This window comes from Coffea arabica, chromosome 5c (genome assembly GCF_036785885.1).
Source record: "Coffea arabica cultivar ET-39 chromosome 5c, Coffea Arabica ET-39 HiFi, whole genome shotgun sequence".
NCBI classification, from domain to species: domain Eukaryota; kingdom Viridiplantae; phylum Streptophyta; class Magnoliopsida; order Gentianales; family Rubiaceae; genus Coffea; species Coffea arabica.
The window spans coordinates 43,754,349-43,782,113 of NC_092319.1; the positions used below are offsets into that span (position 1 = coordinate 43,754,349).

General features: G+C 35.1%; 3 protein-coding genes and 1 pseudogene across 4 annotated transcripts; all 4 read left to right on the top strand.

The window, feature by feature from the left end:
• The first annotated feature begins 847 nt into the window (after positions 1 to 847).
• On the top strand, positions 848 to 4,969 carry LOC113689747 (probable serine/threonine-protein kinase PBL7). Of its 2 annotated transcripts, XR_003448220.2 has the most exons (7): positions 848 to 1,383; positions 1,965 to 2,206; positions 2,545 to 2,680; positions 3,575 to 3,833; positions 3,957 to 4,089; positions 4,227 to 4,642; positions 4,833 to 4,969. XR_003448220.2 is itself a non-coding variant. In XM_027207508.2 (6 exons), exons 1-6 carry the CDS (start codon positions 1,224 to 1,226, stop codon positions 4,476 to 4,478), a joined length of 1,182 nt encoding a protein of 393 aa, XP_027063309.2. In that variant the 5' UTR covers positions 848 to 1,223; the 3' UTR covers positions 4,479 to 4,831. The 2 variants fall into 2 exon arrangements, 1 of the variants encoding a protein (XP_027063309.2); XM_027207508.2 differs by lacking the exon at positions 4,833 to 4,969 and having other exon boundaries at positions 4,227 to 4,831.
• Positions 4,970 to 7,250: 2,281 nt separating this feature from the next.
• LOC140007778 (peroxidase 4-like) lies at positions 7,251 to 9,824 on the top strand. The gene is made up of 3 exons (XM_072051050.1): positions 7,251 to 7,601; positions 8,334 to 8,525; positions 9,056 to 9,824. The coding sequence occupies exons 1-3, from the start codon at positions 7,395 to 7,397 to the stop codon at positions 9,605 to 9,607; spliced, it is 951 nt and encodes a 316-aa protein (XP_071907151.1). The 5' UTR covers positions 7,251 to 7,394; the 3' UTR covers positions 9,608 to 9,824.
• Positions 9,825 to 10,018: 194 nt separating this feature from the next.
• LOC113689530 (peroxidase 4-like) lies at positions 10,019 to 16,025 on the top strand (annotated as a pseudogene).
• Positions 16,026 to 20,036: 4,011 nt separating this feature from the next.
• Positions 20,037 to 25,641, top strand: LOC113688908 (shaggy-related protein kinase eta-like). The gene is made up of 12 exons (XM_027206735.2): positions 20,037 to 20,293; positions 21,376 to 21,468; positions 21,725 to 21,784; positions 21,870 to 22,145; positions 22,245 to 22,319; positions 22,396 to 22,452; positions 23,183 to 23,323; positions 23,436 to 23,486; positions 23,572 to 23,667; positions 23,769 to 23,852; positions 24,048 to 24,149; positions 25,128 to 25,641. The coding sequence occupies exons 1-12, from the start codon at positions 20,120 to 20,122 to the stop codon at positions 25,221 to 25,223; spliced, it is 1,305 nt and encodes a 434-aa protein (XP_027062536.1). The 5' UTR covers positions 20,037 to 20,119; the 3' UTR covers positions 25,224 to 25,641.
• Positions 25,642 to 27,765: the final 2,124 nt, after the last annotated feature.

Below are 27,765 nucleotides of genomic sequence, written 5' to 3' on the forward strand. Positions count from 1 at the left end.
TTCACGAATTCAGACCTTTGAAGACAAACAAACATCGGTTCCTGTCTGGTTTTCAATTTCAATCCACCTTTGATGTTTGAGAAAAGAACTCAAAAGAAAGAAACAATAAAGCTGCATATAGATTGTTTTGTAAGGTGAACGACCACAAAGATTTTGAAAGACGCTACTTGCACCGTCCATGATATGGGCCACATTGTGCCCCTAGTGATCCAAACTTCTGAGGATTCTTGAAGCAGTCAATAATATATCCCACATCTGGACGTCATGCCAATTTTGTACAAGATTCTCCCTGATATGCCATGCAATAACATGGAAGGAATCGACAATGAGCCTCTGGATGCTAGGGGGCCAATGTGCAGGTTTCAAGCAAAAAAGTGGAAGAAATGGCCAAATGCCCCGGATCGTTAGTTTTTGTACTCCAGAAATGGCCAAAAGCCTCGGATGCTACAATCTATAGAAAGCCGCTTCTGACGGTAAAAAAAGGTGAGAACCTCTTTTCGAGGAACTTGTTATTGCGCTTCACCATTTCTCCTGGAGCAAGCTTGGGATGTGAAAAAAAAAAAAAAAAAAAAAAGCATAGCCTAGATAAGTTTTTTTTTTTTTTTTTTGGAAATTACCTAGAAAAGTTACTACTAGCTAGCGGACTAATGGTACAAATATACAAGAAGTTAACTTTAAATGTTCAAAGATAATTTCTTGTTTTACCAGTACCCGTAATTGGAACGTGAATGGAAATGTACAAACTGCTAACCCTACATCTGCTGGTGAACATTTCACATTCAGCTATGTACGTTGAAATAACTTGCGGTACCAAAAAACCATTTGTACGTTGTACAAAATGTTGAGCAGCCAACTAGACCAAATTGATTGTACAGTGTCTGAAAGAATTCTGTCGTCCTCTTCTCGAGTTCATTCTATCTTCTTCATTTCCCCTTTGCTATTATATTAGAGTACTGTAACTCCGTAAGTGGGTAACGCTCCACCCCTCCATAGAAGAAGAAGACAAAACAGGAAACAGAGGAAACACACAAAAAGGATTGTTAAGTGGAATTAATGCAACTGACCACTTTTAGTCACTTCAACGTTCAAACCTTTAATTCTTTCCCCCAAAACAAAAAAAGTTCAAACCTTTAAGCTTAAAAAAAAAAAAGAAGGCTACTCAAAAAACAAAGACCCAATAAATTTTCTCCAATTTCTTCACTTCATTTGCATTTCCAGCTGAAATGGAAGCAGAAAATGATGAGTACAAGAGAAAAGAGCGCTTAGTGCTGGTGACAATCCTAGTCTTTGCTTCTCTTGCCATTGCTTCTTTGCTGGTGGCCTTTAGCTACTATTGCTACATTAGGAACAAAGTCTCCAGGCGCTTGGAAAAAGCGAGGAAAAGTAAGGACTCTTTTTCCCCCCCTTTGGCTCTTTTTTGTTAACCCTATATTTCTATTTTGGACGTCAAATGGGAGTTCATTATCAAGATTCTGGCTTGTAGGTTCTTGATTTGAGGCCATTCTTCTTTCACCACTAAGAGTTAAAGAGTTTAATGCAGTTTTATATTTTGTGGGTTTTAACTTTATTTTATTTTTATATTTTTCTGGTGCGATATTGCTCAAAGGTTGGAATTATTTTGTAGGACTTTAAGAGTATATTGAGTTTTATGCCAAGGGAACATGGCATTTCTGTTTGTTGAAGCTTTAAGTTAGTAAAAGTGAGTGCTAAGGTGAAGAGGAAAGATCTTTTCTAACCCATTACAAAATGTTGTTTACTAATTATGGTTAGAAAGACGGGGAGAGTAATAGCAGGAAGGCCATGTATATTTCCCATCTAGTGCCTGGAGATACTGCAGATTGAGTACGCAAAAGGAATTTTGTATCTTACTCTGATATTTTTGAAGCTAAAGTTGCCAATTCCATGATTGACTTTTGATCTTGTTCTCCTATCTCTCTTTTCATTGTTACGTAAATAAATTTAAGCGGTTGCTAATGAGGAGAAAGCAAGCAGTTTTGCAAATATTCAAGTTGCTACTCAGAAAGGGCTTCAGGTTTTCACCTTCAAGCAGCTGCATTCTGCAACTGGTGGTTTTGGGAAGTCTAATATAATAGGACATGGTGCATTTGGTTCTGTCTATAGAGGAGTGCTTCAAAATGGGAGGAAGGTTGCAATTAAGTTAATGGATTCGGCTGGAAAGCAAGGAGAAGAGGAATTCAAAGTAGAGGTACATTTTCTTTAAATTGTAAAAGTAAATAGTTACTAGGATCTGTTTTGTCTCGTACTTTATCTTGCTATTAATAGCTGAAAATTGAACCTTGGGGTTTGAATTCTAGACTCCAATTAAGAATAAGTTTCCAAAGATGAATTGTCTTCAAATGTTAGCAGGAAGTTATAGCTTTCTGAGCTTAATATATGAAATGTATGATCCAATACTAGTTTTTGCAGAAGCGACTGTCTAGAATTTAATGTCCTATGACAATTCCAAGTTTGTAAATTGCCAATTCAATAATGAAAAAAATTGAAGTTTTCTTTTGATGACTACCCTTTTGATTATCGATACAGGTGGAACTTCTAAGTCGACTGCATTCACCTTATCTGCTGTTGTTGATTGGCTACTGCTCAGAAAGCAATCACAAATTGCTGGTCTATGAGTTCATGGCAAACGGTGGTCTGCAGGAACATTTGTATCCCATCAGTGGTGAGTTGGTTGGGCGATGAGCTTAGAGTTTTCTTGTATTTAATTCATGACAATACCATAGACTGACCATATTTATTCTCTTTTTCGGGGTGCCTGTTCCGTGCGCTTTTGTGGCAACTTTGCAAGGTCTTCTTCATACGTCATGTAGCTTTCATCTGCCTCTGTCCTTTTAGATTTGGACTAGTCCCCATCATCCGACAATCATGATAATATTGATATGGTTAAAATAGATTGAATAGCAAGAGAAGTATGGGTCTCTATTCTTCCTCGGTAGACATGATTACATCTTTTGGCTAAGAATACTCTTAGTCATTAAGATAAATGCCAATTGTTGTGACACCACCCTGTTAACACACATGAGAGAAAGCAATTCTAAATCAAAGGAAACAAATAAAATAATTTGGTGTAGAAGCTTATAAACAGAAAGCTTTAACTGAACCAAGTCTTCCAGGCCTTCAACTTAAAATATTGAACCTGAAACGTGAAACCACAATGATCTGGAGAAACTTTGGTGTTGAAAATTTCAAGTACGAACATCATTATGTCTCTTAATCCATATTACAAAGGACTAGGACCAGAAAAGCACTATTTGCATTTGAGGGAGAAAATCTGCAATACAGTATAAAATTGCAGAGCAGGACACTTTACACTGCAGCTAATTGGTACAATTAGCAGAAAAACACTTCTAAATTAGAAAGTTCAAAGCTTTATAACTTGGGCACAAGCAAGCAAAAGGGGACAAAGAAGAAGTAAAGATGCGAAAGCCTTTTTCATCTGTTAAGGATTGGTTATGTTTACTTGAGTGATGAGTGGCTCATATGTTGTTGTCTTTCCTGTCTTCAATTGGTTTTCCCCATTTCCATTAACCTTTTTTTTTTTTGCTCTTAAATTTAGGTTCTAATAACGTCTCTTCGAGCTTGGACTGGGATACTCGGTTGTGTATTGCATTAGAGGCGGCAAAAGGCTTGGAGTATCTGCACGAACATGTTAGTCCCCCGGTAATTCACAGAGATTTTAAAAGCAGCAACATTCTTTTGGATAGAAATTTTCATGCCAAAGTTTCTGACTTTGGGTTGGCCAAACTTGGATCTGAAAAAGTTGGTGGGCATGTTTCGACCCGGGTTTTGGGTACTCAAGGATATGTTGCCCCGGAGTAAGGAAGTTTCCTAGTTAATCTTTTGTCAGATTATGTTTGACTTTTCCTTGCACTTTTCTGGATTTCAACCTATCCTTTGATAAATTGACATTGAATTATTTACATGTTGCTACCCTACAGATATGCATTAACTGGGCATCTGACAACAAAATCAGATGTCTATAGTTATGGTATTGTTCTGCTGGAATTGCTGACGGGCAGAGTACCAGTTGATATGAAGAGGCCTCCAGGCGAAGGTGTTCTTGTATCCTGGGTAGGTTCCTTGACTAGTATCCTGCCACTGCTCCACATGGACCTCAGCATTTTGCTTTTCTCCTTTTGCAATCTGAGTCAGAATATTTATGCTATTATCTATGTTATTTAGTCTGTTGCTTCTGGTTTCCTTGTTAGGCATTGCCACGACTCACAGATAGAGAAAAGGTTTTAGAGATTATGGATCCTAGATTGGACGGTCAATACTCAATGAAGGATGTTATCCAAATTGCGGCCATTGCCGCAATGTGTGTACAGCCTGAGGCTGACTACAGACCGCTGATGGCTGATGTTGTGCAATCCCTGGTCCCATTAGTCAAAAACCACCGTCCAACCTCAAGGGCTGGTAGCTGTTCTAGCTTCCATGGTCCCCAGTCTCCGAAGGTTTAGCAGGACAGTGATAAAGCAAGCAGGTGAAAATAATGGACTAAAATTCGTCTTTGTGGTTCTGAATTGTTCTATCCTTGTAAGCTAACAACTGGAGGGAACACTTCCATCAGTTATTCAAGACTCCTGCATTCTGTATCTCTTTTGACAGAAACTAGATTATCATGGTAAGCTTCCTGTGTGTTCTCTAAGTTATGCTTAATGATTATGCTTTAGTTGAACAGATGTTGCAAATGATAGAGTCAGGGATGTATTAATTCTTGTTTCAAACTAGTTGTTCAACATTAAATATGTCCAGTCCTTGTGAGGTGTAAGTCCACAGTATAATGATTTCTAATCAATATATTTCATATCTAGATCTGGTCATGGATTGCAGTTTCTGTGTGCGATGAAGGGTGCTGGAGCTATTTGTCATGCAGTTCTCAATTTTGAATGCTCCTATTGCTTCTTCTTATCTTAACCTAATAAGTCAGAAGTAGCTCCTTGTTAGTTGGTGCAGCGTTCTTTGAATGTCCAGTGTCATTTGGTAAAGTGTCCTTTTCCTCTACTTGTACAAATTTGCTCTTTAGTCACGTTTGGGCTAAGGCTATATCTGATTGGCCCATCTCATTTGACAGCATCAACTTAGCAGTACTTGCTTCACTGTTGATTTTATGGGGATCGCAGCATGCCATTCCTTTGCCATGGTCTGCAATGAGTAGGTAGCTTAGGACCAGCCACATTCTACTGTTTTTGGCTTCTCGAAGTGGGGGGTCAAATGTACTCTGCAATGCAATACAATTTGTCTTTGACAAGTTTTTGGAAGGAAAAGTAAACCACCTAAAATCTTAATTGGAATGAAAAGTTACCCAAACAAAAAAAAAAAAAAAAACGGAAGAAAGAAGTAATGGTTCAGCAGTTAATTTCAAGAATGTTGGTTTCTGTTGTTATGATACAGTACCAGATGAAGAATTATCTCCACGGATTGTGCCAGGTAAAAAAAAAAAAAGTCTAATCCTAACTATTTTTCTTTGCCTTCTTTACGTAGTACCGTAAATAAGAAGAGGTGGTATTCAAGAAGATTAGCTTGACTTGTGCATAAAAAAGACTGCTTTGCTAAAAGATAGACTTTCTCCATCCACAAGCATTAATTGGATACAAGAAAATATCTCCCGCGCGGTTTGAAATCTTTAGCCAGCGCGCTTGTTGACTGCTGTATGTGATTACGAAGTAATTCAGGGAGCAAAAGCCAGTCCGGCTATATCATTGTCAAGGCACACTCCACAAGGAATAATTCCATGCATGTTACTTGAAGGCGGAACTGACTAGTTACCAATATTTGCTTGATGCGCCATTCACAAATCAAATCAACTCCAATAATTTTCTTGAATAATGGTCCATATGCATTTACTTATCTAACCAACTCATTTAATTATCTAACTCGAGAGAATATTATTATTGATCCAAAAGTGCACTACTTTACGCAAATTCATAATCCCAATTGCGCTACATTCTAGACGAAAAAAACTTACATGCTCAAACTAAAAATTTTTTTGACATGCTAAAAATGTTCAACTAATACCCAATATTTGGGTGCCCTGTTTCTAGAGTAGTGTGGCAGAAACTGCTAAAGCTATGCTTGATTCAGAGAGCACCATTTCCATGGCAACAAGAGCTGCAATGAGTGTGTTCTCATTGGAAGTCCAGCTCTTTTCCTGATTACGCGCGAAGACTTGGTCTTGCTGTTGCAGTATACTGCTTGTGGAAAGCACGGAACCAGACTAATAATAATATTCCAACAAACTCCTACAGATGCTACAAAACTTGTGAATTGCTGGATGGAAGAAAAACCCACGAAACAAAAAAGAGAGCTGGGATTTAGTGATGGAACTTGGACTTTCTCATAATTGCTTTAGATGAATTCTTCGTGCAGATATATAATTATGATGCATTTGGATTTAATTTCTTTGTACGCTCTCCCTTTTCTGATCAATAAAAGCATGAAAGTTTACATTAAAAAGTATATACTATTGTTTTTTTTCTTCCACGCATCGTCTTGGTAAATGATGCACATTTTCCACTGATTGTTGATTGGACGTCCTACCAAGTGGATTGCAACGTAAACCAATTTCTCAGCTTATAAGGTAGAGAAAAATCTAGTAAACAGTACAATGGATGTGTTTATCTCTTCTTGAGCACGACATTTGTTTTTTTCTTCCACAAATGCAGAGAAAACACTCACACACCACTCGTTTAAACGACGCAAAAGGCATCGAGAAATCGGCCCATTTGGACAATCTAAGAGGGACTCATAGAAAAACTCCATCCAGCCAATTGGTGACATGAAGAGCTCTCCATCCAGGAAGGCCAATTGAGCACGACATTTGCTGAAAACCAATTTCATGACTTTGCATTATCCTTTCATGTGACTATCACTCTATATATTACTTACGGATTATAATAGTCAAGCCTCACTAAGTTCCAACCCCATTAGAAAATTGGAAAACTGAAAAACCTCTTTAAGTTCTACGCCATTAGTCGGCACGTTTTGTAGATTAAGAGGACAGGTTGCAATACCCTTTGTTGCATGGATGACTCTAGAAGCATTAGTCAATTCCCCTTTTAATTATGGTGTCTCCTACCTTCGTTTCCATCTTTTTTCCCCCCTTTACGGATGGCACTTTCGTTGTCATCCATTTAACCAGAGTGAAAGGATAAAAGATCTACGCGTTTAGACTTTGGTGCACCAACCAAAGTTTGAAATGTTACATGTAAACAGAAGAGCTTTTTCCTGCCCTGTTCTCCATTTCTCGTAAGCAGCATGCATGCTTACTTGTGCCTATAAATAGTTGGGAGTTCATGCACTTTTAATCAGCCATCTATCCCCAAGAAGCCTGTTTTGGAACCTATAGAATACTACCTAAAAAGAGCATAGTCATCATGGCCTTCAGAAACTATTTTGTCATTCTTTTGGTTACGTCAACTCTCGTTTGTTTTGCCAACGGACAACTCTCAGCTAACTTCTATGCTTCCACATGCCCAAATCTCCAAGCCATTGTGCGAAAGGCCATGACAGCAGCTGTTAACCAAGAGCAACGGACTGGGGCCTCCATCCTACGCTTATTCTTTCATGATTGCTTCGTGAATGTAAGAACCCTTTTGCATTTCATCAAAGCAAGCACAAAGGCAATTGATAAAATGATTAGGAAACTACTATATATTATTATTCATGTACCATTGTTTATCCTTTTGTCTTGGACCCTATCTTTGGGTCGGTTATTACAACGAGTTCAAATTCAAGCACTATATTATATCTGAGGCTCGAATGCTCATCATCAAGTTTGATCGAGTTTAAATGAATTTTAAATTGTGTGTGTGTGTCTATATATATAATTTATTATATTTACTAATATGAATCGTATATTGTGTTCTTTGTCTATTATTATATATAGTATTAATTTATATTACTTGAACTTGATTGAGTTGATTTCAAGTTCAATTAAACTAAAATGAAATTAAACTTGAGTTCAAATATTTTAACTCAATCAATTTCGCACTGTGCGAGTTCCACTCTTTTTCATCCCTACAATAAGCTATTCTTTGAAATAAAAATGTAGACTGCAGGATTCTATGCAGTTGGTGTTTTTGTCGAAGGCAAAAATCTATCGTACCTGGATCATTTCATGGCTAGAATTGGAATTTCTTTAGACTTCGGATTTCAAGACTCGAGTTCGACAATCATTGCATCCTTGAAATCCTTGTTCAATATTTCCCACGTCTTTTTATGAACAACCGATTGTAAACACCAGAGCATGCATTACTTTATGTCGGCAGTCGGCAGACCAGCTGTCACGCCAGCTTTTATCTTTGGTATTCTAGGGCTGTGACGGAGGTATACTGTTGGACGACACAGCAACTTTCAAAGGTGAAAAAACTGCACGTCCGAACAACGGGTCGGTAAGACGTTTTGAAGTGATTGACACCATCAAATCCAATGTTGAAGCCGCTTGTAAGGCGACGGTATCTTGTGCTGATATCCTTGCTCTAGCTGCTAGAGATGGAGTGGCCTTGGTAAGTTTTGATATAAAGCCTTGATTCCTTTGATAGTTATCTGCACCTGAAAGTACCTGCCCATATACTTTTTCCCACAACGTCTAGAGTACTTCACTTACTCCAGTGAAGTAGGCTGAGAGATTGATGATATTATGGAAGAAGGCATGGCATGGTTTTTCTTAGCACAACTCATTTGAAATCATGCATGTAAAAGATTGACTTAAAGATGTAGTACCATCAAGTTTTACTTTAAACCTTGAAAAACTTGTCTCTTTGTTCGAAAGTATACGTTGTGACTTGTTATTACGTAATATGACAAGTATTTTTTTGACTCTCAAAACTCTTTTTTTTTTTTTTTCTATTATTCCCTTCCCCTCGTAAGTCGTAATATGAGAGAAGGATAAAAAAATTTTATAAAAAAAAACGATGTAATTATTTCGTATGAGGGTATTTGTATAGTCTATTTGTTACAATATGTGTTTTCATCCTTAATTAGTATTACACTGTCATAGTAAAAAAGGATCAATTAATATCCATACTTGGTGCAGCTTGGAGGACCAAGTTGGACAGTACCCCTCGGCAGAAGAGATGCAAGAACAGCAAGCTTCAGTGGTGCAAACAGCCAAATCCCTCCTCCTACTTCCTCCCTGTCAGCCCTAATCTCCAGGTTTGCTACCAAAGGCCTAAGCGCCCGGGATATGACCGCACTTTCCGGTGGCCACACCATCGGTCAAGCTAGGTGTACCTCATTTCGACCGCATATCTACAATGATACCGATATTGACCCAGCTTTTGCGGCCAAAAGAAAAGCCAATTGCCCATTATCAGGTGGTGACAACAATTTGGCACCCTTGGATCTTCAGACTCCTACTAAATTTGAAAACAATTACTACAAGAACCTTTTGGTTCGACGTGGGCTACTTCATTCAGACCAAGAACTGTTTAATGGTGGCTCTCAAGATGCGTTAGTCAGGACTTACAGCAGTAGTGAGGCTACTTTCAGGAGTGATTTTGTGGCTGCAATGATCAAAATGGGTAATATTAGCCCTCTTACTGGCACCCAAGGAGAGATTAGAAGGAACTGCAGGGTGGTTAATTGATTCACTGATGCTTGTTGTGCTGTTGTTTTTTTCTTCTTGCTCTAATGTCTTATTTTGGAGGTATTGGACAACATATATATATATATATATATATATATATAGCGTGATTCTAGATGCGGTGGAATCAGCAAAAAGGAGCCAAAATAAGCTCGATATGTTTCTTCAACTTGTACCTTCAGATTGAATGAATCTTGATTGTTATTGTTTTTATGACTTATTCACAGGGGAAGGTTTCTCTATGTAGCACTTATTTATACTACTGTAATTTAAATAGAAACTGAAAGTTTGGCTTATTTTGTGGACAAAATAATCCAGTCCAAATCAACTCCACGTACGCTTATCTTGAATAATGGTCCATATGCAGTTAATTGTCCTACTCATAATTCCAAGAAATAATTGACCCAAAAGTGGATGGCAGCAGTGTGCTGCAAATTTCCAGCTTACTAGGTGGGAAAAAATATTGTACTCCCTTCGTCCCGTTTTATTAGTTTTGGTTTTTTTTTTCACACAGATTAAGAAAGTATAATTAATTTGGTTGGAAACATAAATTTAGATTAATAATTTCCTAAAATACCCTTATGCTAATCAATGTAGTCAATGTATTGGAAAAGCTCAATGTATTTAATGTAGTGGGTGAGTATTTAATAACAATATATTAATAACAAGATATTTAATAAGGGTATTTTAGACAATTTGAAAGATTACTACATTTCTTAATGGAAAAGTAGACTATAATTTGGGACGGACGAAAAAGGAAAACAAGACTAACAAAGTGGGACGGAGGGAATAGTAAGATGTAATCATTGCTCTCTTCTTGACGACCATATTAATCATTTTTGTTGTCTGGCCAAATTGGAAAGTGAAACACTTCTAACGACACAGTACTATTGGTAGGCTTGTCTTGTTGAAAAAGAGGACGTCTTGTAACACGCTTTCTGTACTTTTCTTCCATGGAAGACCCCAGAAGCACAAGTCTACTCTCCCATTTTAGTTACGGGGTTTCATTTCCACATTTTTGCTTTTTTTTTTTTTTTTTATGTTGTTATATATCCAGTCAATCAGAGTGAAGCCTGAAAATATATGCGTACGTGTTCAGACTTCAGTCAGCAAATTTTTAAATATCAGATGTGAAAAGAATTTATTCCTTCTTTGGTTCTCAGCTGATCGGGTTTAGACAGGGAAGATTATAGACCCGTTTGACAAGTGTGTTACGTTCCACGTCTGATCGATCAAATACTTTTAAAATACGATTGATTGCTGAAAAATATACTATGTCGATTTGATGTATCGATCAAATTTAGATTGCCATTTTAAAGGATTTTTATAAAAAAAATATATCATAGTGATTTGATGTATATAAGATAAAAAGTCAGATGAAAAATATATTCACAAAAAATGAAAAAAAAATTTCGCGAAAAATCACAATCCAAACAAACTGATCAACCCATCACGATCTTTATACCTGGATGATCTCATCACGCATAAAACTGGAGTTTGCACTGCAACATTGAAATCCTTGTTCGACATCAACCCATAGCGGCAGAAATGTAATACCAGCTACTTTATGTTTGGTTCTTTAGGGCTGTGACGGAGGTATACTGCTGGACGACGCAGACTTTCACGGCGGAAAAAACTGCAGTCCCAGACAGGAATTCTCCATAAGAGGGTTTGAAGTTATCAACACCATCAAAATTAAAGTTGAAGCAGCTTGTAATGGCACAGCATCTTCTGCTGGTTTCCTTGCTCTGGCCACCAGAGACGGAGTGGTCTTGGTCGGCTTGATTAATTATCATTAACCCGAATTTCTTTGCGCCACGCATCCAAATTATGAGAAGTTTACGTACAGTTCTTGAAATTAAAGGAAAGCATTGTCGGAGTGTATGCCCTAAAACAATGTATTTGTTTTATTTTATGCATTCCTTATTATATGTTTTGTATTTTAATAACTTCTTATTTATCTGTTAAATATCTATATCTATATAAATTTGAGAAGGGTTTTTTAGCAATAATCCTCCACACACCTTCCCACCCTCAATTCTAATTTTTTAGCATTTTACATTTAATTTATTTCATAAAATATATCATGTTCACATTTGAAACACACTAAGTTTCCATTAAATAAGAATCCTACTCCAACTAACACTCCATCCTTCACACATCTTCCCACTCCAATTAATACTCCTCCAATTAACAATTTCACTCCAATTAAAACTCCTCTAATCCAATAATAAGATATAATAACATAATTTCACTAGAAACCATTATTGGCCAAATTTGAGAAGGGGTTTTTAGCAACACACCTTCACATCTACTCTTCAGATTTGAAATAATTTGTTATTTTTTAAAATCATTTCATTTCAAATTGTTAGTTAATGCGTATGTTATCCTACTTAAATTTCAACTCATCACATTTCCTAATTGCAATGTGTTACTTACAATTTTACTCCAATTAAAACTTCTATAAGATCATAAGAAGAGATAACAAATATAACATTCTTTTCATGCCTTCTTAATTTAAATAATAAGTAAGGGGAAATATTATTTACACTCCCATTTTTGTTATTCACACTTCCATAATCATTTTGATCATATGATTTTCATTAATTAGACTATATGATAAAATAAATGGTGGAATTGCAAATTACAAAAAAAATTGAGTGCAAATAACATTTTCCTAAATAAGCAGTGGCTTTCGTGCCTTTCTAATTTAAATAAGTAAGAAGTGGCTCCAATTATATAGGAATTTGATTTGAAATTTATTAGTGGGAGGGTAAATAAAGAGAAAATATTGCCAAACTTAGTAAAAATCCGTTTGGATTGGCTTGTTTTTCAAAAACAAGTTTTTCAAATACAATGCTAGAGTAATACACAATAATTCAAAAAATATCTCATCCATACAATATATCAAATATTTCAAAAAAATTTATAGTAAAAATTTTTCATATACACTGGTACAGTAAAGTTTTTCAAAAACACCCCAAAAAAATAACTAATCCAAACGGTAACTTAGTAATTCTAAGTAAAATGGCGAAATTAAATAGAAAACAAAAATGAAACGAAATAATGTCATGAATTTAAAAAAATAAGAATGGTACCATTCATGAAATCTAAATTATGAAATCACTAAATATAAAAAAAAATACTACTGGCCTTTTCACGTGGAAAATTTTTTTTAAAAGATTCATTTTTGATAATAACAATACTAATTCTACCAAAAATTTTTAAAAAGTAAGATTATAGTTTAAGAGAAAGATATAAAACATTCGACCCTAAGATACTACTTAATTTGTATATATCTGAGCCAAATTTGACCCTGATTACATTTGAATAAGCATGCAAAACCCAAACACTAAGGATATCTTTTGGTATCATTAATTATTTATGTAGTCTTATTGCTGTCTTCATATGTAAATATGTATTCCCTATGTTAATATATATATATATATATATATTGATTGTAGTACTTGAAGGTATTATAGATATTATCAGTTTTTCATTTCAATTTTTAAATGCTTTTTTATTTTTATATTTTCATTATGGTAGGTAAAGTTAAATATATTGGGTCGCAGAGATATATATCTAGAGGTTAGGTGGGTGGGAGAGGGAAGGGAATGATGAGGAGTTGAAAAATGACATGAAAGGCTGAAGAAAAAAATGTGGATTACAAGGATAGGCGGAGAAAGGAGAAAATATGAAAGGGTCGCAGGGATATGAAATCTACACAAGAATGGTGTTTTTAATAATTTTGAAAACTATAAAAATACGTATTGCAGAGATTTTTTTCAAAATCTACGTTAAAGTTTATGACACATGCTAATCTAAATGCAGTTAATAATTTTAGGGGCATAAGATATGAGAAAGAATTTTTTTCTAAAAATTGAAGAAAATAAATTGGTTATAATTTATTTTTTTATATTATAAGTTTTGATATATGGGTATAACATAATATATTTTGTCGGATATTGATAAACTATTTTTTTAAGAAAATTCTTCTCACCTTACTATCCAACCTAACCCTCTCATTAAATGCGTTAACAATTCCTTTATAATGTAAACTTTATAAATTAAAATTTTTTTCAACATGTTAAACATACACTTCTTAAAAACTTTTAGTATATATATAGTATTCTGTAGCACAATATATAAATATATACAATATTATTTTGATTTGAAATATAACCCGTGCTATGCACGGATTAAAATACTAGTTAGTTATAACCGATAAAGTCTTTAGAATATTTACTGATGTGATGGTAGTCACAAGAGTTGGTGACCATGAGATATCAATCGCATTTATAGTAATATTTTTAGAATTCCCTAGTTATAGTACTAATAAAATAGGACATCTTTAGTGCGGTAAAACTAGTATACAGTTAGCCTCTGATTAAGGTAATTAGTGGTTGTTCTCATCAACCATGGTATGAAGATATCTAAGCTAATGTGTAGATGATTTGAAGAGTTCAAATGCATTGGAGTGATTCGTTTAGAGATCCCATTAGGATATCTATCTAGTGCCAATGGTGTATCTCTAGTGAAAAATTGTGTAAGTGATCATACGACTTGAGATCACCATAGTATTTTGAATGTGAATCACTACATTTTGACTCTAATTACTTGTTACTCTTCATGAGTACCTTGAAGTGTAAAAGTTGGATATAGTGTGATGCACGTAAAGAAAATGGGTGATCAAGATAGAATTTACCACTCTGATAGAAGGAGTTGATATCCAGATGGCCACTAGTAGAAAATTAACCCTAAAGTCGACTATTAGATAAATTGAAGAATGTCTTCAATTTAACCTAATTCAGGGTAAATTTCGGGAACTAGAAAAACTTAATTAGCCATCAGGGAATCAGCACTTATTCCTCATTCCTGACTAATTGGATATCTTTAGTGAAATGATAATAATTACACGGTAATTTTTCACGGAAAGGTTAGGTCAAATTCCCTTGACTAATTTCGAGGAATTGGGCAATCGCGATGTGTTGCTAGACACCGCTCGTGGTCTAGAATTATGGATTGATGTTTTATTATAAGTTATGGTAAAATAAAGTCGTTTATTTTATCTAATTATTAAACCATAATTATTACCAATTTATTCAGGACCTATTGGGTCACACGCAATAGAGATTTAATCCTGGATTAAAACTATGTAAATTATCAGGGTTTAATTTTAAAAGAAAATAAATCTCAGGCCTATTTGAGTAGATAAGAGTGAACAATTATCTCTTATCTGTCAGATAACTGATAGATAGAGTTTTGTGTGATGAGAAGTCTTATCGTTTGATTTTGAATCAGATAGCAAAACTCATCATTCTATCTTATTATCTCTCTCTCTCTCCTTTTAACTCCTAGGGAGAGATAGATGAGGGGCTTTGAGGGTGAAGGTAACCAAAAAGGGTAAAAGAGAGAATCTGTGAGCGTCACATACTTCGAATAAGAGCAATAAGGGCTAGCAACTTTTTCTTGCTCTTCAATACATAGTTCGTGAGACGACACAGGGTTGTTCTAGCGTGAATATCAGTAGAGGTAGGACGGTTGGACTGCTTAAGGGCTGACCATCATCAACAACACTACAGGAAGACACCGCAAGGATTAAGGTAATCCTATAACCTTCCTTTTAATGCATCATACGTAAAATTTAGGGTGATTTCTGGATAGTTTTAGGAAAAAATTTTTATTTTTTCGCTGCATAGTGTCCCTAAAACCTAACAAGCATATCTCTTTAATCAAAAGTATATTGGTTTAGTGGACATACTGCTACTAACCATTACAAATTCAATACGAGAAAGCGCACTATTCGAGTACCAAATGGAAAACAAGAATGTTCTACCATATGGTTTTCTTCGTACAGTTGTATTTGTATAGTCTTTCGTTACAATACAGATATGTTGTTGTCCTTGTTTCGCTGTCATAAATCATAATCAAAGCCATCAATTTCCATATTTTTAAGTAGCTGGGAGGCCCAACTTGGACAGCAGTCTTTAAGTCCGTGGACAGCACTCTTTAAGTCCGAGGCCGAAGAGATGCAAGAACAGCAGTGGCGCAACATCAGCTCCAGTCTCCAATTTCGCTGCCAAATGCCTAAGCGCCGGAGACGTGACAGCACTCTCTGGCGGCCGCACCATTAATTGGCCTAGCTAGTTGTACCTCATTTAGAACGCATGTCTACAATGATACAGATATCGACCCAGCACCAAGAAACCTATCGGTTCGTGGTGGGCTGCTTCATTCAGACCAAGAACTGGTCAATGGTGGCTCTCAAGATGCAATAATATTAGTCACGTCACGATTTATAGTAAATGATGATGAGGCTCTTTTCAGGGGTGATTTTGTGGCTGGAATGATCAGAATGGGTAAATATCCTCTTACTGGTACAAATGGAGACATTAGAAGGAGCTGCAGAGAGTTCGTGTAATTGTCCATCATAAATTCGAACTAATCAATTTAGTTAGCAATAATTTCAAAAACGTCATCTCAGGATGTTGACAATTCCCTTTCTCTTGAGGCTTTGAATATTATGCTTAACTCCCTTGTTTTGAGTTTTGATGTAACAATGTCAACCAATGTTCATACAAAATTTCATGTGAAATGCTAAAAAGCATTTTCATTTCCAAGTTACCTTTCCATGGCTTATTAACTAAAAAAGTCAAAAAGTTCATTTACATACGAAAGAGAATTTACCTTGAAAATATACATGTGGTAGGGTACAAAGAGTTAGAGAATTAATCTATCAAAATTAATGCTTAAAAAAAATTTTATGGTCAGAAGAATATAGGTTGTGTTTGAATTGCATTTTCCGTCATTTTTTATGGAAAAAATACTGTAGTGATTTGATATATGTGAGAAAAAAATGTGATAGGGAAATGTGATCACGAAAAACAACAATATTTTTCGACGGAAACAAGCAATCCAAACAGGCCATAATTTACAAAATATATTAAACAAAGGGCTTCCAATTGCAAAGGAGAAGTGAGATAAATATCCCCCATTAGCACTAGTAGAGTAGGCTACATTATTGACAATTAACAACACATGAAAATTAATATCTATATTTGACCAGCAGAATTTGGCATTTATCTTAACTATTTCTAAGCATGAAATTCTTCTACATTCTTAATTCACTCAATAACTTGTTATGATTTACCACATCTATTTGCTATAAATAATTTTGTAAGATAAATTTTGTCTCCTTTTTATTACATTTTTCTAGCTCTTTTTTTTAGTTTAAATTCTTATATCAATGTGCAAGGGTAATTTGGAAAAGGAAATGCTTTTAGTATTTTATATTATTCTTTTAGATAAACAAACTGATTTCGTTATGTTGAAACTCAAACTAGAAGAGGTAAATATAATATTTGAAATGTCAGAGAGTTAAGTGAAATAATCATAAACCTCAGTCGAGGTTTTTTATATTATCCCGTTTTAGAAGCTCAATCATCAAATTTTTACAAATTGCCTTGTTTAAACTTAAGCCATATAAATTGGAAATGACATGCATATTAAAATTAGGACAATCCAAGCATGAAAAGAAGACAAAAGGGTTTGGCATTCTAATTTAGAAATGCCCGAAACATCATTTGTTTCCATGTTAAACCCGCCTAAGTTGCACCTAACAATTTGTCAAACCTAAGAGGGTCTATGCATATTTTCTCAAATTTCCAGGGGTCAGAATATAACTGATCTTTAATTGGGTAAATTTGACGCAGTTTGACCATTATGGTAAGTTGGTAAGATACTCAAAAAATTTTCTTTCTTTCTTTTTTATTTTTATTTTGGCTAAGGCTTTCAACACTACTTTTGTTCATTGCCCAATTAATTAATCATTGAACTCAATAGTTTCTGCTGGAAAAATTAAATGAACTTAATAAGTGTGTCTAAGCTCACTTATAATTAGTGATTTCATCAAGAGGAAAAATACCAATCAAGAAAAAACTTCATTGGTATATTTTTATAATGTGGTGTGACGCAAAAGGTTGAAATATTTTTCACATTATATACACCACAAAAAAAAAAAAACAAGCTTTCCTCTATTAACTGGTAGCCTTGACCACAAATTTTAAATTGTGAAGATCTGCAAATTCTAACATGCATTAATTCCCATGAAGAAGTAAACAAGGCAGGTGAGGAAAAGCAAAGCAAATATAGATGGAACAAAAATATGAGACAAAGCAAATCAATTAGGAACTTGTTTTCTTTCACTTAGAAGGCAGCTTTGGCCATCTCTCAGACCTTCTTCCAGCATTGTGGTCTAGGATATCATCTCATATTCAGTGGTCTGCTTCTTACGCGTTACTAATTTTCTATTCTAATCCGTGATGATTTTCTTCATCATATTATATATAACTCGAATACTTAAGCTCTCGTGTTGAAATTTTCTGCCACTAAACAAAGCTCCAACATTTATAGCAATTGATGTGGTCAAATACCAAATAATATGTAAGTTGCAGAATGCTAAAATGGATCTGATCAAACAAATTAATGGAAATTTCTGTTAAGAGAACAATAACTAGTAAAATGATCACGAATGAGAAAGAAAAGACAAGGAAAGTTTTTTTTTTCTTTTTTTTTTTTTTTTCAATTAAGCAGGCGAGGGGCGAGATATAAGAAACGAGAACTGAGTAGTGTGGTTGGATCGAAGATTATTTCACTTTATTTACATATACTGATTTGTTTGCATCATCAACACATTTTTCAATCACCTTTTTATCTCACATATATCATATCAAAAAAAGTGTTAGAATAAATTTATCTCAAATAATTACAATCCAAACACATCAAAGAAAATTCAGGCTAAATTACCTTTACTTTTTCGGCGATTAAATTTAAATTTTTTGACTCTTCCGTTTAAATTCTCATCTTTCAAAACACAATCTTGAGCTAGTGATATTAAAAGTCCAAACCCATATAATTTATGAATTTAAAATGACAAGCTGTAGGTGTAACATCTTCATATTCATATATATATGTGTATATATATATATATATATATATATTTTTTTTTTCTTTGTTTATATATATATTTTCTCTTTTTCTTTGTTTTTGTATCGGTTGGGATTGTCCCAATTTGTTTGATCTAATAGGGCTCAATCAATTATGGAATAGGGACACTTGTGTTGAGTTCATCTCCCTGTCTCTAGTCCATACCTTTTTTTCTCAAAAAAACCAAATTCATGTGGTACAAATGGATTTGCTTGCCTGTAATCAGACCCCAAAATTTGCAAATTGGGAATGAAAATTCCAAAATCTTGGATATGAAACAATATAATAATGTCCCACATGGAGACACAAACTCTTTCTCCCATATGACATGGCACATGCTGCGGAGCGCGTCCGTACGCTCTCTCCATGGCCGCGTGGGTCTTGCTCATCCCCACCTTTGTCTCCTTATCCCTATCTGCTACTTCTATTTATACGTATTCTCAAGTACGGCAGGTTCGTACCCTGACATACATACGATTACCGTATACGTCAAGAAAGAGAGGCAAAAAATGTCAAACGACCAGCATTTTACGGGCAAAAAACCAAAAAATGACGTCAAGATTGATATTGGTTGTTATACTTTTACAATCATCATGGTATTGTACAAACTTTCATCATATTGTACTTCATATCTAAATTTTGTCCAAATAGGATCATCTATGATATCACCTAAGTATCTTTATAGTAAAAAAAATAATATTAAAATCTGATATTATTTTCAACAAGTTTTGAAAGTCACATTTTGCAAATAACTCGACAAACTGATTATCAACAAAATCGATGTTATTTAAGTTATTTTTTCTTTTTATCTTTACCAAAAAGGAAGATGGTTTAGTAAAACAAACTCCAAACTAAACTTTTGATATTACATGACAAAGTTGGCAAGTGATTCACCTTTATTAGGCTAAAAATAGATGATTTGAAATAACAAATATATCAAGAACAGTTCAATATTTATTTGATATTAGTATTTTTAACATGATCTCAAATTCGTTAGCTCGACTCTCATGAAATTATAAATATACATGACAGGATAATCAACTTTTATCTTGTTTGTGATTTTTAACTAATAAGAAAAGAGAAGACAAAGAGGGATTAAATTGTTTTACTTTCAGAGCAGATCAATTAACGAGCAAATAATTTATATCAAATTTAATATCAATCATTGTTTTTTATAAATTTTCACACAACATAATGGTACTTTAAATATTCAACTTTTCTACCAAAAAACAACTCATACTTGTCAATACCTTTCACCTCCCACTAAAAGTTAAAAGGAGAAAAAAGAATACCACTATTTTCAATAGAAAAAAGGTGTAATGACATGAAAAACAGCAAGAACAAGTGTAGAGTGGTGGTTGTGTATGCCCATGGATAAGATACCAATGTCATACATACAACTACTAGTATAATAATTAATACCTACTATCAAGTATCAACATACTAGAAAGAGCGAGAATAAAAAAAATAACAAATAAATGCGATGGAAAGATAGAACGGAGAAAAAGGATAGTTGTTTTCCCACATCACATGGCCTCGTTGCCTCAGCAGCATCAGCAGCAGCACCTCCTACATAATCCACCACCACCACCGGACCACCCCCACCACCACCTCCATCATCATCATGACCAGGGAGCCGGGGCTGCTGCAGCTGCCTTGAAGCTCGCTTCCCAGTCTCGCCGTTCCGACATGGACTCCGACAAGGTGAATAAGAACAAGCAAAGACTAAGACTTTTTCTCCCACACTGTTGATTTTGCAGTTATTTTTCAAGATTTTGTCATTTTTGTGGTGGGTTTTGTCTAGTTTAGAGGTTGATCTAGCTGTTTAGCTCGGTTTTTGGCTTGATCTCTGGGTTTTCTAGCTCAAATTGGGATCAGAGGCTCCCGCCGGAAGTGCTGCAGCCGGAAAAATTTTCCCGCGATCTGTGAGGCATTTTAGTTGTCGAGCTGTTGCCACCGTCGTTTTTCAGAGATTTCAGCTCAATTTTGCCAAGAGATTAAGAACATTGATTATTTTATCTTTTTTATTTTTATTTTTGTTGGGTTTCTGCATTTTTCTGTACTGCATTATTTCCTGCATCGGTGATAATACAAAATTTCTGCCTGATATTTTGATGTTTCTTGAGCTTTAGGGTCCTTGGCGTTCAATTTCATATGCCATAGATTTTACAAGTTCTTTTTCTCCTCACTTTTTAGGGCCTTCTGATTAAATAAGCTCATTTAGACAACATGAAAAGAATGTCCGTTGAGGGGATCTCAGAAAAATATACTGTTAAATCTTTTAAATTTTGTGGGATCACCCCCCCCCCCCCTTTCTAAACAGGTGTTTGCACTTTTCTTTCCTGGTGTGTAACATAAGGCATTTTTTGAGGTTTCCGTGCTTAGGTAGTTCCAAGTTAGATACCTTTCTTGATCTTTGTGACTAGCACTATCTGCCTTTCTTGGTCTCGAGGTAAACTGTGGCTCAATCTACTCAAAGTGGTTTTGCTTCATGTAGTTAGCAAGGGTCGATTCTCCTTCAATGATGAGCAGTCTATTGTTGCAGCTACAAGCTTTCTTGGCGTGTGATTCTTTCTTCAAAGCTTTTTTATGTTATATCAGAGATATCTTTCTTTTTTTCTCTGCCTTTTGGATTTACTGGATTAACATTGCCTAAGCATTCCTCTGTTCTTTAAGTTGACCTGCTTTGGCTATGGTAACAAGTTAGATTACTGATGTTGATGCAAGATGGTCTGCATGCCTTTTTATTTTCGCTGATTGATTACTTTGCTTGTATTACACTGTAGGAAATGTCTGCAGCTGTTGTTGAAGGAAACGGTGCAGTCACTGGTCACATTATTTCAACTACAATTGGAGGCAAAAATGGGGAGCCAAAAAGGGTGGGTAATTGGTTTTCAGCCTTGTGTATTTCTGGTGTTGTTGCACCTAATGCAAATTTAGATTGAAAAAACACATAATGGTTCTGTTAAGAGGTCTTCACATAACTTAAACTTTCTGTTGATTTTTTTCTTGATTTTAGTTCATTGGATACTTTTCTTGGATCATGGTGGATTATGAATTTTTAACCAATTGTAACCAATACTTTGCACTATTCAAGGAAAGCTTAGTTGTTTTCTTTTGATGTTTCTTTAACAGACGATCAGTTACATGGCTGAACGAGTTGTAGGAACTGGATCATTTGGAATAGTTTTCCAGGTGTACATCTTACCTGGTTTGTTTACTAAATTTTGTCGTGTTGACATCACTGTCGAAAATTAATGACCTTACGTGATGAATACAGGCAAAATGCTTGGAAACTGGGGAAACTGTGGCAATAAAGAAGGTTTTGCAGGATAGACGGTATAAAAACCGTGAGCTGCAATTGATGCGTTTGATGAATCACCCAAATGTGATTTCCCTGAAGCACTGCTTTTTTTCCACAACAACTAGAGATGAACTCTTTCTCAACTTGGTTATGGAATATGTTCCTGAGACTTTGTACAAGGTCTTACGGCATTACAGCAACTCGAATGAAAGAACGATGCCGCTCATATATGTCAAACTTTACACATATCAGGTTTACATACATACATACATACATACATACATGTATATATATATTGAATTTTGTAACTTATATTTTATGGTGACTGATGGAGCTATTAATGTTTTCCAGATATTCAGGGGGCTAGCTTATATCCATAGTGTTCCCGGAGTTTGTCACAGAGATGTGAAGCCTCAGAACGTTTTGGTATGCATTTTTCACTTCCTCATTTGTAAATTAAATTGCATCTTGGCTCTCGACATATATTACATGTTTCGTACAGGTTGATCCTCTTAACCATCAGGTCAAGCTTTGTGACTTTGGAAGTGCAAAAGTTCTGGTATGTTGACTGTCACCTGCCTGAAATTCAGAATAATCATGGTTTACTTGGTCCTTTGTTTTTCCTGTAGCCATAGGTTAAAAAAAATCTGTAAAAGCAATGTTTACTGAAGTGTCAGAAGTGTTTGGCGGCTTGCAGTATCTTATTTTGCTGGAACAGCTTATGTACCGTCCAGTAAACAGAAATCATTTCATGTATTGGAGAAGTCTTAAGTAAAATATAGTTCTCTCACATACTGAAGAAACTGAAGGAAAGGCTTAATCAGGGAAGTATTTAACTCTGCATGCTGGAAGAAGTAGCTCTAACAAATTTAAGAAAGAACTGGAAAGAAATAGATTTAGATGTGAGTAAATACAGTATAATTTGGAGCATGCCTTAATTCTTCATGCAGAGTATTCTTTTAGTTAGTTGTAGGAAAATATGATCTATCAATGCTGAGTTATTTAGTGATGCAGCTTTCATGACCCCCCCCCCCCCCAAGGCGCTTCTTTTGTGATGTTGTAAAACCTCCAAAAATGGGTAAAACGAGACATGTTGAGCTATATTTCATTTTTGTATTTGTTTTACAATTTGCTCTTTCATACATTAGTTGGGTTTTCACCTTTTGAGAAAGGACTACAGCCTGATCTCATGTGATGCAAGATCATTAGAGCTTTGATTTGGAATTGCTAGTTGTGCAAAGTTTCTTCTCAATACCTCTATTAATTTGCCCAAAATTTGATGTGACCAGATCAGGGGGGAAGCTAATATATCTTATATTTGCTCTCGGTACTATCGGGCACCTGAGCTGATATTTGGGGCAACAGAATATACAACGTCAATTGATATTTGGTCAGCTGGCTGTGTCCTTGCTGAGCTTCTTTTGGGTCAGGTCTGTTATGTGGATATCATTCTAGTTTTTGTTAGTTATTGTCCTTTTCCAAAAAGCTTTGTATTACATCTAGTATTTCGATCCCCTAACTAAATATATTCCACTATTATAGCCATTGTTTCCTGGAGAAAATGCTGTGGATCAACTTGTAGAGATTATCAAAGTATGTTCTATCATCTACGCTCATTTTTTTATGTGTAGATAAAATTTTTACAAGATTAGTTGTGCTAATTTGGACTCTCTGTTAGGTCCTTGGTACTCCAACTCGGGAAGAAATTCGTTGTATGAATCCAAATTACACTGATTTTAGGTTTCCTCAAATTAAAGCTCATCCTTGGCACAAGGTATGGCAATTTTGTACTTTGACCTGGTGAAATGTTGGTCTCCTTAGAATCTGGGTAATCAGGTAAAGTCTTGCAGTGGATAACAAGCTTTCGTGGAACAGGTTTTCCACAAAAGGATGCCTCCTGAAGCAATTGATCTTACATCTCGGCTCCTTCAATATTCACCAAGTCTCCGCTGTACTGCTGTAAGTTTAGTTGATTTCATCTTGTAAAATTTAGAGATGCTAAGGTTATGTAATACCGCAGGACATTCCATGCAATATAACTACAAATGATGTTACTGGTGCTTTTACTTTTCCTTTTTCGATCACGGGGTTTCTCTTTCTCGACCATGGGATTATTCTGCAAATCCATGAAATAATTTTTCTGTGTTCCTGCAGTTAGAAGCCTGTGCTCATCCTTTCTTTGATGATCTTCGTGACCCGCATGTCCGCCTCCCAAATAATCGGCCTCTGCCAACACTTTTCGACTTTAAACAGGAAGTATGATTCCTAACCACCTTTTTCTGTACAATGCTACTAACTGGAATTCTTTTACTGCATCTCTTCTCTGGTTGTTCGAATTCTGTAGTTTTTCATATAAGCATCCTAGCTATTTATGATTCATTTGAATAACAGTTATGAGCAAAATTAATGAGTCGATAAAGATGAAGCAAAAGCAATGAAAGCCTAAAAGCTAGCAACAGACTCAAATAAGACCTAGAGATTAAGGGTCTTCTTTCCTCATCCTAGAGGGAATTTCAATTCTCACCCCACCATTTTTCATTTGCTGCCTTTCTTTTTCCTCCTGCGCTCTTTCTAGAAAAGGAAAGGATATGTATCATAAAATAATAAAAGGTGTTGGCACCGTACTTTTCTGGTGGTTGTTTGATTCGCCAACAATATTTGGTTCAAACTGAGATATGGATTTTCAGTCTGAAATTAGTGTCCATCCTGATCCATGTGGCTACCCGTCTAGAGAAGGAAAATGGGAGGAAGGTGATGAGAAGGAAATCTATTAAGTTCTGGATACTTGAGAACTGTAGATGGGAAAAGTGCTATTTGATTATGTTTATTGTGACTAGAAAGGCCAAAGAGAGTCTACTTTATAAGCCTTTGCCAGGCTTCGTAGGTTGTTATAATCCTACAAGAGAAGGAAAGATAAACAGAAGGAAGAAGATGCTTTACGTTTGGTGGTTATGCTGAACTAGTGTGAGAATCTGTTTTAAGTCCATAATAACAGATACTGCAAAACTGTTCATAATTTAAATTGGGACCTGAAGTTGGCGCTAAAATTCTATATATTGGGGATCTTTCAGTTGCGAACACCTTTTCTTTATATGACCAGAAGTTTGGTAATATTCTGCAACGTTATATGTTATGAAAGACTCTTGAATTGGTAATTGCAAGGATTTGGAAATGGAGTACTTCTGTTTTGTCTACTGTCAACAAAATACATTTTCACCATGCCTCTAATTGCAGTTATCTGGAGCTTCACCTGAGTTGATCAACCGGTTAATACCAGAGCATGTTAGAAGACAAACGACGGGCCACTGTCCGCATCCTTCTGGGACATAATCAGATGAAATGGCAAATAACCTGCTGGCATTGATGGATGTGAAGAAAAACATGATTCCGTGACCTATCTAGGTGGGGTGTTTGGACCAGTGCAGCGTTTTTTCACGCCCCTAAAAGGTGTTTGCATATAGTTTCTCTGCAAGTTAACCTTGAATTTGGTGATCGTGTCTACCCTTCTTAGCCAAAGAAGAACCGTGTCACCCTTTTTGTACATTGTTTTGATCAAGAGATTTGAGAAATGTAGGGATCTAAATTGGTAATGCTATGTGTGTCCAATTAGGCAGATTCCCTGAAGAAGGAATGGGAGAGGAGTAGATGCTTATAGTAGTGTCGTGTTTTCATTGCAACCTGTTTACTTGCTGTTTTAGTTGATTCTTATAAAGATTTGCATGTGCTATTGAAAATTTTCATTTTCTTCCGTATTAGGCTTTCATTTTTGTTGAGTAGAGATTTCAATCGTGATAGGGTCACGCTTATAGTCATTTTCTATAGATTTCCATCTTATGGGCATTTTTCATTTTGATGGTTCAATCCGTAAAAAATAGGTCATTTTACTTGAACGAAAAACAAAACTGTGCCCGGTTTGCTCAAACTAAACTTCTATTTTTTTTTTGGTCCTCCCCCAAGTAATGTTATATGAAGAATAGTAATTAATTAGAGGTGGTAATTTGTCTCGAGTCTCAATGGGTTACTCATGTCCAAAAGGATTTTGGGCGGAATGGGTATTATAATTTGATATTGGGTTTAAAATGGGATGCATCCCAATTGTATCCATTATTTGATGGGAAATGTTGGAAAATATTTGGGTATTCATTGGGTCCAAATATTTTTCCAAAAAATTTCATTTATCCAAAAATTCATCTCCGATTTTTTTTTTTTTTTTTTTGCAAAAATCTGATTTTTTTTTCACTTCCATTTTCTTTCTTTTCCTTTCTTCACTTTCCTACAAAAGAAAACCAATTAAGTGAAAACGATTTCATTTAAACAACTTAAAAAAATACATAACAATAAAAATAAAATGAAATGGTAAAATTTTGGTGTCTACAAGAATCAAAGGAAAACATAAATTCACGATAAGATAAAAAAAAATTTAATAAATAAAAATATTAAAGTTATATAAAAAATAAAAAAGAATTAAAGGAAAAAAATATAGAAAATAGATTTGGGTATTGAGCGAGATCAATCCAAATCCATCTCAAAGTGATCCCGTCCAAATTAGTCCCAAAACCCATATGATTTGGTTTCATTTTAAATCCAAGCTAATCCCGCCCATTTTGCCACTTCTATAATTAATAATGGGATAGTGTTTTTTTTTTTTTTGGTTAATTACTATCAGTACAAGTGATTGATTATTGTGCAACAAATGTGTTAAAAGTTTTGCAAAATTTAAAAGAAAAAACTAGATAACACCAAATGAAGGCAAAAGGCATGTTAAGAATTGAAATCAATCCAAATCATATAGAAAAGTGAGGAACACAGAGAAATAACAAAAATATTGAATCAACTATTAAAGAACAAAGAAATTCACGAACTTGGAATTAATTCCACGGAACGAATCAGTCAACAAGCATAGAAATGATGGTTAGGGATGGCAACGGGGCGGGGGACCCCTCCCCCGTCCCCCGCCCCGTTGCCTATTAGTTCCCTCCGTCCCCTGCCCCGTCCCCCGCCTCCCGCTCCCCCCGCCCCGCCCTGCCCCCGCCCCGCCTTGCCCCGCTTCCCCTGCGGGGTTAATAAAATGTTATTATATAATTTTATTATAATTAAATTTTAATAAATAATCAAGTACTAAAATATCAACACATCACCAAATTATTATTCATTATAATTTTACAATTGAAACTCATAAAAATAATCAAACAGAAGTTATTTAAATACAATCCAATATGATAAAATAAATATAACTAAAATAGTCAAATTTTCACTTTTAGTACAAATGCAATCACTAATTCATCATTGTGTTTGTGCTTTTTTTTGAGAAAAAAAGTGTTATTCTATTAAGTGTAATTAGAAATTTAGTATAAATGTATTAGTAAATTTAGTATAACTAATTAATAAATTCTATTAGTAGACATGTATAATTATTCATATAATTGATAATATCAATTATATTACATAAACTAATATACATTATATAATACATCTAACTAATAATATCATTATCATAAGTTTATAACTAATTAACTTACATATAATATATAGTCATTTATATATATATATATTTTTGCAGGTGGCGGGGCGGGGGATGGGGCGGGGGAGTATACCCCCGCCCCCCGCCCTGTTTCTAAGCGGGGGGGAAAAATTCCCCCCGCCCCCGCCCCGTGAGCCCCCCACGGATTAATATAATAAAGGTAATTTGTGTACCTTGTTTGAGTGTGGATTTTTTTATTTTAGAAATCTACCGATTGCTGAAGACAATTTTCTGTTTGCTTGAAATATGTCGTTGCCATGGTTAAAGATTAAAAGAGTCTTTGTCGTTGCTAAAGATTACAAAAGCTTTTTTATGTGTTGGTCAGTTAACTGCATTCTCCATGTACATTTT